The sequence below is a fragment of the Periplaneta americana genome, chromosome 17 (genome assembly GCF_040183065.1).
Source record: "Periplaneta americana isolate PAMFEO1 chromosome 17, P.americana_PAMFEO1_priV1, whole genome shotgun sequence".
Classification (NCBI taxonomy): domain Eukaryota; kingdom Metazoa; phylum Arthropoda; class Insecta; order Blattodea; family Blattidae; genus Periplaneta; species Periplaneta americana.
The window spans coordinates 118210519-118225654 of NC_091133.1; the positions used below are offsets into that span (position 1 = coordinate 118210519).

Here is a 15136-nt window from a genome sequence, read left to right on the forward strand (position 1 = left end):
TGTATTCTGTCCTTGTAGTCAACAGCTGTGTAATTACTAACATTAAGCTTTTGAGTTCTGTCCGCATGCACAGCAATTTTCCAAAATCGATTCGAATGTGCATTGCAGTGCCATCTATAGATAAGAATGTGTACTATGTCATGCCTATGAGTGCTCCAGTGTGAGCTGCATGGTGTTATTTGTCTATGGTGAAGAGGGAGGGTACTGTACCGTTCGTTTGAACGACTCAACGACTCCGACTCATCACCACTGGTGACTGTTATTTCGGAACTGTTATTTGGAACATAGTATTTTTTCGGAACTGGAACCGTCGGAACTGTTCCGGGAAAAGAACAACTTCGCCCATCACTAGTGGTTAACAAAATAGCGCATGGGTTTTATGATTTTAAATAAAAAATGAAAAATTATAGTGACAATGGAAAATGTCTATTTTTAGGTATGCAACGGCTATAAAAATGTTTCCAGGAAAACTAATGCGTGATATTGGTTTTGAAAAAAAAAAATTTCAAACAATTTTACTGGAAAATTGATTCACATATTTAATTTCGAAATATGTAAATTTTTAAAAATATTTTTGTTATTAACTAGGAAATTAATTCACGCACAGAAATGAAACTTCACCACATCAAAGTGATTATGTGTACAAAAATCAAGGACGTAGCTTTAAAAATGTATGAAATCTAAATTTCACTCATCCCCCCCTTAATTTTCTGGGTATGCCTCAGTAATTTATGGTACGAAGAAGATTAAGCATTTTTAATAACAGCTTATATGACAGCACAAATATTTAAATTCACTTATCTGTTCTGTAATTTCTCCAATTATTATAAAAAATTTAGCTATCCTTGGTTGCAATCCAAGGAATACCATTACTTTGGTTTTATTAGTTGAAATTGACATTCCATATTTAGCAGCGATCTGGATTAACATATTATGGACTGTTTTTTGGACTTCGTTTTCAGAACTCACTATAATAATCTGATTGTCATATTTTAAATATATTTATTATTATTATTATTATTATTATTATTATTATTATTATTATTATTACTATTATTACATCATTTTACATTCATGCACTTCATTTTCTATAGTTCTCATCGTAATGTAATTTCAATTACTTATTGTCGGAGGACATTAAAGCAATACCATACAAAATATTTTTTAATATATCTATTACTTTGCAGTAGGACTCAAACGAATATTTGTCGTTAAAAGAATTATATTTTCTCTTTTAGAAGAAATTAACAAAAATCAGCATTTCGTTAAACATTTAAAAATAACTGTATCATTAAGACTAACGTAATATACTGTATATTATTAATTAACATACTTTGAACATTTCATGACCCTAAGTTAGTTTCAAGAAAAAAAAGACCCTACCAAAAATGTAAAATGTAACTTTCGGCAAGAAAGAAATTAAAATTAATTTATAGTTCACAATGCAGTAGATAAAAACCATTCTACAGGGTGTCCCATAAGTCTGGAACCATAGGCCAAGTCTCTGAAATACGTTTCTTCTGCTTTAAAGGTACTTCTGAAGCCAGAGTGATGTAGTTAAGTAAAGAGGAACTCATTCAAGCAATTCCAGGGGCGTTGCCCTGGAATTTAATCCATTGCACTCTGAAAGAGCGTCGATTACACAACAGTTGCTTGAGATAACTTGTTTTCTCGTCTGTTGGCGTTCTGAGCAGTTTGTCTAGCGCGTCACTCATAATTTTTAATGAGATTTCCCACCAGCTTTGTGTAATCGGCGCTCTTTCAAGGTGTAACCGATTAAATTCGAGAACATCTTCCCTGTGACTTCGGATGCTAACAAACAGGATCACTTGAATGCGTTCCTCTTTACTTAACCACATCACCCTGACTTCAGAAGTAACTAAAGAAGAATAAACAGTATTTCAGAGATTTGGCCTTTGGTTACAGACTTATGGGACGTCCTGTAGGTTAATTTATAGCCAAAAGATCCCTTAATCAGAAGAATTTTTTTAAAGCTACGATCATTAGTACCAAATCTGTAGCAATCTGATTTGAGGCAAACTTTTTCTGATTTTTTCATACACCTTAACAACCATCTTCCTTTAAATATAAGGATGACAAAAGTCAAATAATGAACATTTAAAAATCGTCTCTGTTACGAGCGTACAGGTTGTAGTGTTTTACCTATTAGATCAGCGATATGGAAGACCCACAAAACGTGACAACAGTTGAAGAACCGCTGAACTTAAATCTTGTTTAAATTTGACTGTGTTTATATTCGCACGTGACATCACCCCTCTAATACTATCTATACATCAACAATAATGGTTTGTGTGTCATCAAGAGCATCAACGTTTATTTTATAGTATATTACACACAAAATATATTCCGTTTATTTAAATTCTAATACTGGAGCTAATTGTGGCGATTTGTAACCACATGATTTGGTCGTGGAACGCTCCCCTGCCAATCATACTACCCTCCCAACACGAAGTAAACATTGGAATGTATATTACTGCATTACACATCGGGAGCAAATAATATGATACGTAAAAATAGAAGAAACTTCATTTTATAAACAAATTGATATGTTTGTTAACACGTAAATAGATGTCACTTCTTTACAATTTAAATAAGTTAATCTTTTTTTTTATTTTAATTTAAACACACATTTCCTCGAAAATGTGTTATAAAATCTATGATCATTGTAACAAGCAATCTTAAAGGTCGAGAAATTTATACAAATCTTGCAACATTATTGATTGTGAACCTAATTTGAGACCCCCATTAGAGTCCTTATATAAAACATATAATGATATGTTAGAATATCACATTCGTGACGTGTACACCCTTCACTTACAGGATATCACTGAGCACTTGAAGTCCAGCCCCAAAGTTCACTAAGATACAGTGTGTATAACAATGCATCTTTCTGCCTATATGATATGTGTTATGTTCATTACAATACAAACATGCTAAATGCTAAGTGTATACGTCCTTCATGTTTATGAATGATATGTATGGTCGAAGCGTCTTGCAGCTTCCGCAGCCCGGTTGAGCTAGAGCCTCGTCAGTAAACCACGGGGAATGTTTTCATTTGCATGGATTCGCCACGGGATATTGGCACATCTATAGCCTGCCAAACATTTAACCAACAATATTGTATTACTAATTTGTACCTATACACTACACTCAACACCAAGGACTAGAGTCTTCAATTCAACACTACAGCGCCACTACAGTTAGCGTCATCGCCGAAACTAAAAGTAGGGGCGAGGAGGAGAAGACAAAATTTTGTAATAATTTACTCCCAACACAATAGCTACTGTCTGTATTATTTTCTGCCCGCTTTGAGATGTCTGTGGTACACAACTGCAACATTAATATAGACTACTATAGCTTACGTATGGTCCTTAAAATCTACACTTACCGTTGAGTGACTTTTGTGTTGCTGTTTCATCAGAGACCGTGTGTATAGGGGACAGCAATGTCCTCTAAACCAGCGTTTCTCAAACTTTTTTGAAGTGGGGACCACTTTTTAAAGTCAGAACAGTTCCGCGGACCACCTTACTTGTGTTTCTTTCGAAAGCAAATTTATAATTTTCGTAACATATTTAGGCTAATACCAGTATGCTTATATTTTAATAATGTGAGTGCACAAATCCAACATAGACTCCTCACAGCAAACAGATGCTATTATGGACTCCAAAAACAGTTAAGATCACATGATATCAGCCTCAACACTAAGAGCAAATTATATAAAACGTTAATAAGACCAGTCCTGCTTTATGGATCTGAAACCTGGGCAGTTGGCAGTGCCGACAATTGTAGGCTGAGTATATTTGAAAGAAAGGTTCTGAGGACGATATACGGACCAGTAAATGATGAGGGCAGTTGGAGGAAAAGATATAACTATGAATTATACCAACTTTTTAAAGAACCAGATGTTTGCAGAGAAATTAAAGCTAGGAGAGTCAGGTGGCTGGGCCATATCTGTAGGAAGGATGAAAATGATCCTTGCAAGAAATTGACTCTCACTATACCTTTTGGCACCAGAAAAGTAGGGAGACTCAGCTAAGATGGCTGGATGAAGTGGAGAAGGATATACTGTAATAGCAGCAGGTGTTAGAGGATGGAAAACAAAGGTGTTAGATCGAAAGATATGGAAAAGCATCGTTGGGGCGGTCAAGGCTGGAACCCGGCTGTAGAACCAAAGAAGAAGAAGAAGATACTTATATTTTAAAATTGAATTAAGGTTCGGTACTTTGGTCCTCTGTTATGAATTCGGGTGGTCCCTGGCTGGGTTACAGGCGCGGCGCCAGATGTACAGGGAAAAGATGGCGAGAAACACCGCGTGTATAGTGCTTTAAATCCCTCTTTTGTTGCTGGGAGTAGAGTGGGAAGTCGATAGACGGGTGGGGTAATAAATTTCATAAAATGTCAGCACGGGGAGAAGAAGTGAAATTCGATTGCCATGTGTCATTTCCAAACTCTGAGATTTTAAGCTATAGAGTCATACGCAATTCGTTTGAATTTTATGTTTTATCTGTCTTTTTCGAAGGACCACAAGGGCAGACCTCGAGGACCACAGGTGGTCCGCGGACAATAGTTTGAGAAACGCTGCTCTAAACCAATAAATACCGACTCTTAAATGTTTGTTTTACTTAAGATTTTATGTAAAAAGTGATCAAATATAAACATGTCTACAATTAACATGAACTTTTTTCCGTGCTCAAAATTATTTCCTGTTTAACTCATATTTTCAATCTGTTGCAATTACTTATCGTAAAACTATCAACGTATTTAGATGTTTTCTATGTTAGCGGACTGTGACTTTATAAATCTTCTATCTAAAGACAGAATTTAAAATTCAAAAGACAATATTATCGTTGTAACACATACTTTCAGCGCGGTAATATTAATCCAGACTAAGACATGTTGCATCGTGTAGCACATTTCGTTCCATCTGTCAGAAAATAACACAGATATCGCTGTAAATAAAACATCTGAGGTCAAGAAGGCGGAAAATTGTAAGATTCTCGCGAGATGCTACAATAGCTTGGTTCCTTTCTCAGTCTCAAATTAATTTTCGTTGCGGGACAATACTACGTCATCCACTGACTTTAAATGAACCGTGGTGTCCCAGAATATATTTTGTTTCAATGTTAATACTGTTTAAAACGCGTGCGTGAAAAAGCAACACGTTCATATTCAAACATCCTCTCGTCTCGGACGGAACTTCATATTTTTTTGGAAATTAAATTGTTTCAAAAATGATTATAATATACCACCTGTCAGACATTGTCTAGCTACTCGAGATTTCCATGTATTTCTGTAAGTAGTGTACGTCTCCAAAATAAAAAGGCGAGACACGAAAAATATTCGACGCATATACCTCCTAAAAGTAAGAAAATGTTTTACAGTCCTGTTTAAAAATTGGAGAATGATGATTTCAAAACTGTATCCATCGTACAGTCAATGTTTGAAAAAGGAACGTTGTAGCCTAGTGAAGACGAATAACTTAATTGTCGGGTATCGAACCCTTTAAAGGCAGTGTAGAATCGATAACAGGGAACATGTCTTACATGTGTTCATTCTTTAACAATATTCTGTGATTCTTAATTGGAGGAAGAAGTACATAGTTGATAACAATGTATCTTTATTGCAGAAAATAACTACAAGGAGTTCAATTTTGAATGAAACTTCAGGTTTTTGCTTCTGTATATTCATGAGATCAACATCAGGAGCGAATTTAATTCTCAAGACATAGATAAATTACGTAGGCCATGTCTATTGTTGACATTGCGTGTTCTTTTGTTTTGTCAACAAATGAATACAGCCGTGTATTAATAGTAAATTATGCAACGAGCCTATAATGGTAGTAATTAAGACGCGAGTTTCATAATTTTCATACGAGCGTCTTAATTACCATTATAGTCAAGGGTTCATAAGACTTTTTTGGCTCGACCATATTGATTTTTTCCGGCAATTGGTGAACTGAATTTGCGGGAATGTGCTTTGTGAAAGGCTGGAAGACGACGGTGAATTGATTTTAATTTGTGTGTTGTTTTTTTCGACTGAGTTTAATACTGTCTAATCTCGCGCTAGTTGTCTTTCGATTGCATATCCGAGAATAATCGATACTTGCGCTTTCATATTGCTACAATGGTATTTTCTGATTGGTGGAACACCTGAACTTTAATGAATAGGTGTACTTTAATGAGGCCCATTGAAGGGCTGCTATCGGTGTATAATTACTACATTTCGGCATGGTCGAGCATAAAAACAAGAAACAAATGTCATCCATATTTACAACCAAACTTCATTGCTTTTTAATATTTCTTAAAGGCGAATTTACTTCCGCACAGGAGTTTTAATTGGAAAGCAGTGTCGTTATGATTGTTGATCGTTGTGTAAATTAATTTCTGATTAATTGGTCACAATTCCAGCAACTTTCTGATGAAACCTAGTATTGTTAAGAGATATAAATCCAATATTTTCTTCTTCACGTGACAAAAAGATACATATTTTTAATAATACTGTAGACACACTTAAAAAATAATTGCGAAATTCAGACATTCCACAGTACGAGGTATTATTAAATCAGTGAAATCGTCTGAGTTCGGTTACGTTCGGCAAATAAACCTATGACGTAGTTGATGACGTAGTGAATATAAAACAAGCACCGGGAGCTCTCATTCAAAATTGAACACGAGATTATAGTTATTTTTTTCTTTTTTTGGAGAAGCATCTGAAAACGAATGTGACATTATCGAAACTGATACCTGATATTGTTCAAGCCGTCATAGTAACCGTGGTTCAGAATATGTTCGCGTTCTGACTACATTGTTGTATGGCAATTGTTCATTTTCCTCATATCGATGGCTAATGGGAGAATATGGATATGGGAAATTAGGTAAAGTACCATATTTAAATTTATGTGTGATAACTACTTACATAAAAGAAAATTGCTGCTTCATATTCGCTAAAATTTTAGACACCAAGGCTACAAGGTAAGTAGCGGTGGCATACACGTTTCTCGAAACATTATCTTTGGTTATTGATAGGGTATGATAATTATTTAATTTTGTAAATGGTAACTACTTTCATAAAATGATACTTACTGCTTCATGTGCGCTAAAATTTGAGACGTTAAGGGCATAGTTAAGCAGCACTGTTATGGACCCTTCGCAAAACATTAATTTGGTTACTGATTTGGTATGAGATGTATTTAAATATTCTTCGCCCTAATAGTAAACAGTGTTTGCAAAGAAAACTTATAGGGATGTGCTATTGAATACGCCCAAGGCAAACGTGAAAATTACAAATATATTCTGAAGTTTAAAACTCGTCCTAATCACAGTTGACTAGAGGGATGTGTTATTGCTAGAGATGTGACTTTTTTGGTATTAATTTATATGTGAAATTTGTTAAAAACTTAATTTTATGCATAGGGAATGCACATTCCTTGATGAAAGTAAATAAATTAAGTGAAACATATCAGCGAATTTTCGCGAAATTGGTAGGCCTAGCAATCCATGAAATTACTTCATAATCACGATATGTTCAACAAAAAACAGGTTTTATGGAGAATTCGCACGAAAAATGACTGTAACAAAACGTGAAAATTTTTTTCGTTATAAAATATACCTGAACATTTCTATATAGGTATATTTGATAGTTCAGCATTACATACTCGTACAGTACGTGTGACATCTAGCAACAATGTACGCATAGTTTCAGGGACTACTTCCAGGAAGCAGCACATGCAGACAACTGTTATTTCTCTTTCCCGCAACAACTGCCTTCGTGTGATCAAGAAGGCAGTGCCGTTACCCTCTTACAGTCGAATAAAATTGAATTATGAATTTAATTATTGATGCAAACAATTTTCTATTAGTTTCAAATTTATTGTTTCAATAATTTAAAAAAAAATGTTACAGTATTTTATTATTCTTTAAGCTTCTTTAGGGTAAAGGTATGAAATATGCGCAAAATTGCTTGTTTTTTTTTTACAAAATATTCGTCGAAATTAAATCATTTTAATCTCCGATATCAGGGTAAAATAATCACCATAAAATCACACCCCTAATTATTGCATCTTAATACAGTAGAACCCCGATTATCAGTCACTCTCTTAACCGATTGAAGGATTATCCGACTGTGTATTTCTCGTTTTTTTTTTTCTTTTTGCTTCAGAAATATAACTTATATAAAATAATGTTTTGAACATTATATTAGTAGGCCCTACGTACTTTTTCTAGAGAGTGTTCTTACTTCAGAATATATATATATGATTTCGTTTCCGTTACTCGATATTCCGAAGTGATATAGTGTTAAAAGTTGTGTAATCAAGATGAGTGTTATTAGTTTATTACAACCTTTATCATTACACAACATTGCCTACTGTTCGAATTGCCGTTCTATAATATAACTTGTATATAAAATGTCTTCCACGAGTGTCAACAGAAAACGTGTTGTGCCAAGTATCGAAAAAAAGTGTGAACAATTGAATGCTTTCGAAAAGGAAAACTGTGACTCATCTCTCATCATAATACAAGATTGGAGTTACAACAGCGTGATTTAATCAAAAACAAGGATAAAGTGTAAAAAAATTATGTAGGTTAAATCTACAACATGAGACCTCCATTATTCCTATTTTTCCTTAGCCCTTAAAAACCCGTTGTTGGCAACCATACTTAAGGGGAGTTGACGGTATTTTTTTTTTAACTTTTTTCCTATTTTGTGTAAAATTTTAATTTTTTGTATGTAGAGAACTCATAGCTGTAGCAAATCAACCAAATATAAATATTAAAAAAAAATTATTTGGGATCCCAAATTTGAAAAAAAAAATATACCCAATTCAGTATTGTACTAAAACCGATATAGCTATCTAAACCGTTTTTCAAGATATATTCAAACGGTTTTTTGCAATGTATTTGCAAAAGCATGTTCTACAAACTGTCTGTAACACAATTTTGATATTAGTCCCTACGTTTGTAAAATAAACAATTAAAATTTAATAATAATTTTCTTATTTCCTTTCTTGCATACAAAAGGACGTATTTTTAAAAATGAAATCAATTTTAAAAATTCTGTTACAGAGAAAAGTTTCCTAATAGTCTAAAGAATGTGTGTTCTAAATGTCATACATGTATCTTTAATAGTTCAGAAATTATATCCATTTTTGTCTGGCAATGTAGCAAAAAAAAAATAAGTTACTGGAAACCGATAAATGTGGGTGTATGATTTAAAAATCCATAGCGCAGGAAGTTTAAAAATGACGTCTCAACATCCGATAAGGGCATAAATACCCGCAAATTGATATGCAATGCATTCCACACATATCAAAGAGTATTTTAAAGAAAATTTTTTTTTTTTTTTATTTAATTTACCGGAAACAACTATAAAAGTTGGCGAGTGATTTAAAAATCCATAACACAGGAAGTTTAAAAATGGCGACTCAACATGCGATAAGGGCACAAATACCCACAAAATGTTATGCTATGCATTCCACACATAACACAGAGTATTTTAAAGAATTTTTTTTTAATTTACTCATTTTTCACCATCCTCTCCCCTTAAATTAGTAAATTTCTGATCCATTACTTAGCGAGTTAAACACAAGACCGCGAAGGATATTACAAAATCTTCCATGTACGGATTATCCGATTTTTTCGATTAACCCTTCAGTCCATCCCCTTCTTTACTGCGGATAATAGAGGTTCTACTGTACAGTACTCCAAATATAAGGCTTTATTTGCAACTTTTCTTGGTGGATATAGCTTCAAACTGACCTAACGGCAGGATTACTGTGAATGAGTAGCACGCAATGCCTCGAGGTGGTACGATTTGTAATTAGAAGGAACCTCGCGCGAGAATCTGCTGAAGGATAGCCAGCCGCGTTAGAGCGAGGTCTGTCCCTGCTTCTCCGTGGCCGGGATCCCCGTGGTGGGGTTCCCCCTGCTCCCCCCGCCGGACCCCCGGTGCCGGATCTTCTCTACCTCGGCCATGTCCATGTCGTCGTCGGGCTCCAGCGCCGGGTTGATGCGGCCGTTCATCTCGTCCTTGCCCACCATGGTGGCGGCCCCGTACTGGCGCATGGCGCTCGTCATCACAGCCATCTGCTCCCCGCCCTCGGCCGGCTCGCCCACGCGCTCCACGTCCTCCGGGATGTTGACCACGCAGCGGAACAGGTCGTAGCCCGGCGCCAGGCGCCCGGTCTCGAACACCCACCTGCACACACGCACAACATTGTAACATGAGAATAGAATGCAATAGAATGATTTATTTTTGCTGGCACAGTTAAGGCCATAAGGCCTTCTCTTCCACTCAACTAGCCTTAAGGGTATATGTACGTGAACGACCACAATTATTATCGGAAAATGCAGGCTCTAAATTTATAAAATTGTATAATGAAATTAATTCACAATTCGACAAAAATTACAAGGTACCACAACAAGACTTATTAGAACGGAATATGTGTGATAAGAACTTTCTTGTGTTAAATATTATTAACGTACAGTTACCCTTAAAAGGAATGAGACGACTCTTGGTCGTCGGAAGTTGAAGTTCTATAGCGCGGTTCACTCGATATCGACGTAACGATACATAACATGAGAAATACAGCAAGAATTGTTACAAGGACCACAACAAGGACAAGGACCAGAATAAGGATCACGAAGAAGACAGCCATTTAAGGCCACGATTTCACAACATAGCTCGGGTCACAAAATATCATTGCTTCCCTGTACCGAATAGCAAATGCCTGCTAAGGGATCTACATTCTGGACTGCTGTCACTGTCTTGTCTCGGTAGCTCATATAGTAGCGTGTCGGTTCCACTGCTTAACCGAAATGTCTCGTGTTCGATCCCAGGTAAAACTTTTTTTTTATTGAGGTGTAATTAATTTCTTCAGAGTTCCTCGACTATCTAATTTGTCGAAAAATATGAATAATTTATGCCCAATTTCTGGGTCTTACAAGTGGGCTGAACCTCGTCAAAAAAATAATAAATCTTACTTGGAAGTTAAAAGTATTCTTCCTCAAACAAAAATCATTCGAAACAAAAAGAGACCTATTAATTTAAAACCTTGTCCACATGCCATCAGCTTCTATTACAGCTCTAAGTCAGTCCGGCATGGATGTCACGAGATTGTGGAATAAGTTCTAATCCCCGGCGAGATCTTCCCAGGTGTCAACAACTTGATCCCACAATTCGTCTCGATTTCGATGGCGTCGGTGGGCATAGGTGGCTATCCTCTTTTTCAATTATGAAAGAGGGAAATAGAATACATTTGCATAGAAAAGTATAAAATTCAGATAATGCAATTAAAGCTATTCGGAATATTATTAAAGTTGAACTTGTAGATATCCTAAGAAAGAAAATATTTTTTCATTAAAACCAGTGATTTTAAAGTAGAGGATCCCAAATCTATTGAAAATTCTTTTAACGTCTTATAGTAGGCTATATAGTACAGAAATATTATTGACAACTTAAACATTCAAGATTTTGCAAAAGATACTGCTATTGGTTACTTAACAGATGCATTTAATAATTAGTATTAATATATGTAATCAGTCAATAACTGCAACAGTGCTTTTTCATTCAATCATAATATGAATAAAGTTGAAAGCACATTAAATTAAACACTATTGCAAACACGTAGATAAAATAGTTAAAATCAACTGAAGGGGTGAGAATAAAATAATCCAAAGCCACACTTTTAACAAAAATTGTTTCGTGCGAGTGCATTTATTACACATTTGGGAAAGCTACTAATAAAATAGTGTAATAATTACTCAACAAATGACATAGCCTAAGGACTCTAAACCTTTGTAAAAGTTTGTCTGTGTGGCTTAGGAATATTTTTTAGTTTCATTTTAATTGTTAGTTCTTAATATATATGCATTTACATTGTATATGTGTGTATATAAATGCATTCATTAGATTAACGTTTATAATATTATAACTTGTAATTTTGTATTGTTTTCGATCATTAACACAATCTGAGGACTTTGTAAAACTCTATTTCAACGTTACTTAGCTATTTCAACGTTATTTAGACAAAAAAAATCGTTGATGTAGACTAATAATCGAACTCGCTCTCTTCTACTCAACACGCGGAAGTCTTAGCGTCTGAGCTACTGAAACGACACGAAAGTTTTCCTTTCTGTGTGGAGTATCGATCTAGTCATGAAGGTCCATTGTCGATTTAACTACACGATTTATGTATATATTTATCTTTTATTTACGTAATATTATCATATTTTTGCAGTTTTTGAAGTGAATTCTGGAACGATGCTAGTAACAAACCAAATAGCCTGAATTTAAGTAACTCAATATTCGTTATCTTGTGTATCAGTGCTCTGGTCTCTGATCATGCGCAGTGTTTTACATCTGAGACTTAGGAATATTCAATCGTCTCATTATTTTCCAGGGAAACTGTACCTTGTTATCATGTTTCAACCTATTTTCGGTCATCTTCGGAACTTAACACAAAGTTCTTATCACACATATTCCGAAATGATAAGTTACAGTGTTAAAAGTTGTGTAATCAAGATGTACTTATTATAAATTAAATATCTGATAAAAGTTTTAAAAATGTTGCTAAAATTCCAGCGGAATTAATACAAGAGGGTGGAAGCGCATTATCTAGCGGAATTTATAAGCTTGTACTTGCAATTTGGGAAAAGGAAATTTTACCAGAACAATGGAAGTAGTCCATAATTGTACCTATTTTTAAGAAGGGGACAAGACTAACTGTAGTAACTTTCGAGGAATATCACGTTTCTTGATGTCGTATAAAATTTTGTCGAATATCCTTTTGAGAAGATTAACTCCATATGTAGATGAAATTATTGGGGATCATCAGTGCGGTTTTATGCGTAATAGATCGACTATTGATCAGATTTTTTGTATTCGACAGATATTGGAGAAAAAAGGGGAGTATAAGGGTACAGTACATCAGTTATTCATAGATTTCAAAAAGGCATATGACTCGGTTAAGAGAGAAGTTTTATATAATATTCTTATTGAATTTGGTATTCCCAAGAAACTAGTTCGATTAATTAAAATGTGTCTTAGTGAAACTTACAGCAGAGTCCGTTTAGGCCAGTTTCTATCTTATGCTTTTCCAATTCACTGCGAGCTAAAGCAGGGAGATGCATTGTCATCTCTACTTTTTAACTTCGCTCTAGAATATGCCATTAGGAAAGTTCAGGATAACACAGAGGGTTTGGAAATGAACGGGTTACATCAGCTTCTTGTCTATGAGGATGACGTGAATATGTTAGGAGAAAATCCGCAAACGATTAGGGGAAACGCGGAAATTCTAGTTGAAGGAAGTAAAGCGATAGGTTTGGAAGTAAATCCCGAAAAGACAAAGTATATGATTATGTTTCGTGACCAGAATATTGTACGAAATGGAAATATAAAAATTGGAGATTTATCCTTCGAAGAGGTGGAAAAATTCAAATATCTTGGAGCAACAGTAACAAATATAAATGACACTCGGGAGGAAATTAAACGCAGAATAAATATGGGAAATGCCTGTTATTATTCGGTTGAGAAGCTTTTGTCATCTAGTCTTCTGTCAAAAAATCTAAAAGTTAGAATTTATAAAACAGTTATTTTACCGGTTGTTCTGTATGGTTGTGAAACTTGGACGCTCACTTTGAGAGAGGAACAGAGATTAAGGGTGTTTCAGAACAAGGTGCTTAGGAAAATATTTGGGGCTAAGAGGGATGAAGTTACAGGAGAATGGAGAAAGTTACACAACGCAGAGCTGCACGCATTGTATTCTTCACCTGACATAATTAGAAACATTAAATCCAGACGTTTGAGATGGGCAGGGCATGTAGCACGTATGGGCGAATCCAGAAATGCATATAGAGTGTTAGTTGGGAGGCCGGATGGAAAAAGACCTATGGGGAGGCCGAGACGTAGATGGGAAGATAATATTAAAATGGATTTGAGGGAGTTGGGATATTATGATAGAAACTGGATTAATCTTGCTCAGGATAGGGATCAATGGCGGGCTTATGTGAGGGCGGCAATGAACCTCCGGGTTCCTTAAAAGCCAATAAGTAAGTAAGTAAGTAAGTAATAATATTTTAAGAATTTAGTTTTTACTTTCATATTTTGGAAAATTTAATTTAAAGTTTTCACACATTTTATTTTATAACTCCACAACCATTAGAGATAGAATTCTGAAATTTTGTACACTGATTTAACACGAATTTATGCAAAACGTAGACTACAATAATCCCCATTTCTTTGAAAATAGAAAAATTACATCTCAAAACATTATGTAAATTTTAATATATTTTATATAGGACAAATAAAAAAATTAATTGTATTAAAATAAACAATTCTACATGTCTAAGAGTAGTCTACTTTTCAGAAATAATAGTGTTTATTATATGCAGGAAAAATATTAAAGATGTCAGAGAGACCATAATAAATGGTGTAACTGCAGAATTTTTTGTTTTTTTTTTTTCATTCTCTGATAAAAACTTGTTTGAAAAATATTATTAGTAACCTTTTTTATACCTTTATCAGATATTTAAGTTCTAATAAGTCTTGTTGTGGTACCTTGTAATTTTTGTCCAATTGTAAGTTCATTTTCTTATAAAATTTTAGCAATTTAGTACCTGCATTTTCTGATAATATTTGTGGTCGTTCACGTACATATATCCTTAATCAATACAATACATATTAAATTTAAAGCTTCAAAGTGCCTTGCTTAATTATTAATAAAAAGTGTAATAAAAATGACACAGTCACTAAATTGGCAACAATGACCACCACAAGGTACAAACCACAGCCTTCTATACTTGAAATACCACCGTTGTAAACATTCCAGGGGTAGAGATTATCAGATAACCGTGTCTAAATACACACTGAATTCAGTTCCAGAAGGCTGTGGTTTAGATTTACGAAGCAAACGGATAGTACCCTTTACTGTGAAGAAATATATAAACAAATTTTGTGCGAGATCGTGCGTATTTGCTTGGTTTCCGCACAAAATCAATCCGCGGAAAGTCTAAAATTCCACACTCAGTATTCCCAACCTAACACACATAACAATTTTCCTCTTCTTACCGCTTAAGTGACATATTGATTTTACTGCTTTAGGCTTTTAACATATTATTTT

At 34.7% G+C, this 15136-nt stretch overlaps 1 protein-coding gene across 2 annotated transcripts in view; it reads right to left on the reverse strand.

Moving 5' to 3' along the window:
- Positions 1-357: 357 nt before the first annotated feature.
- ChT (choline transporter) overlaps positions 358-15136 on the reverse strand; it is a 149244-nt gene continuing 134465 nt past the window's right edge. Inside the window, exons 12-13 of one of the 2 annotated variants that reach the window (XM_069817116.1) lie at positions 9984-10215; positions 358-3115 (exon numbers count right to left, since the gene is read on the reverse strand). In XM_069817116.1, the coding sequence (XP_069673217.1) occupies positions 3050-3115; positions 9984-10215 (298 nt within the window). In that variant the 3' untranslated portion in view covers positions 358-3049. Of the gene's footprint in view, positions 3116-8147; positions 10216-15136 lie in introns of those variants that run through there. The other variant, XM_069817115.1, reaches the window with a different exon arrangement.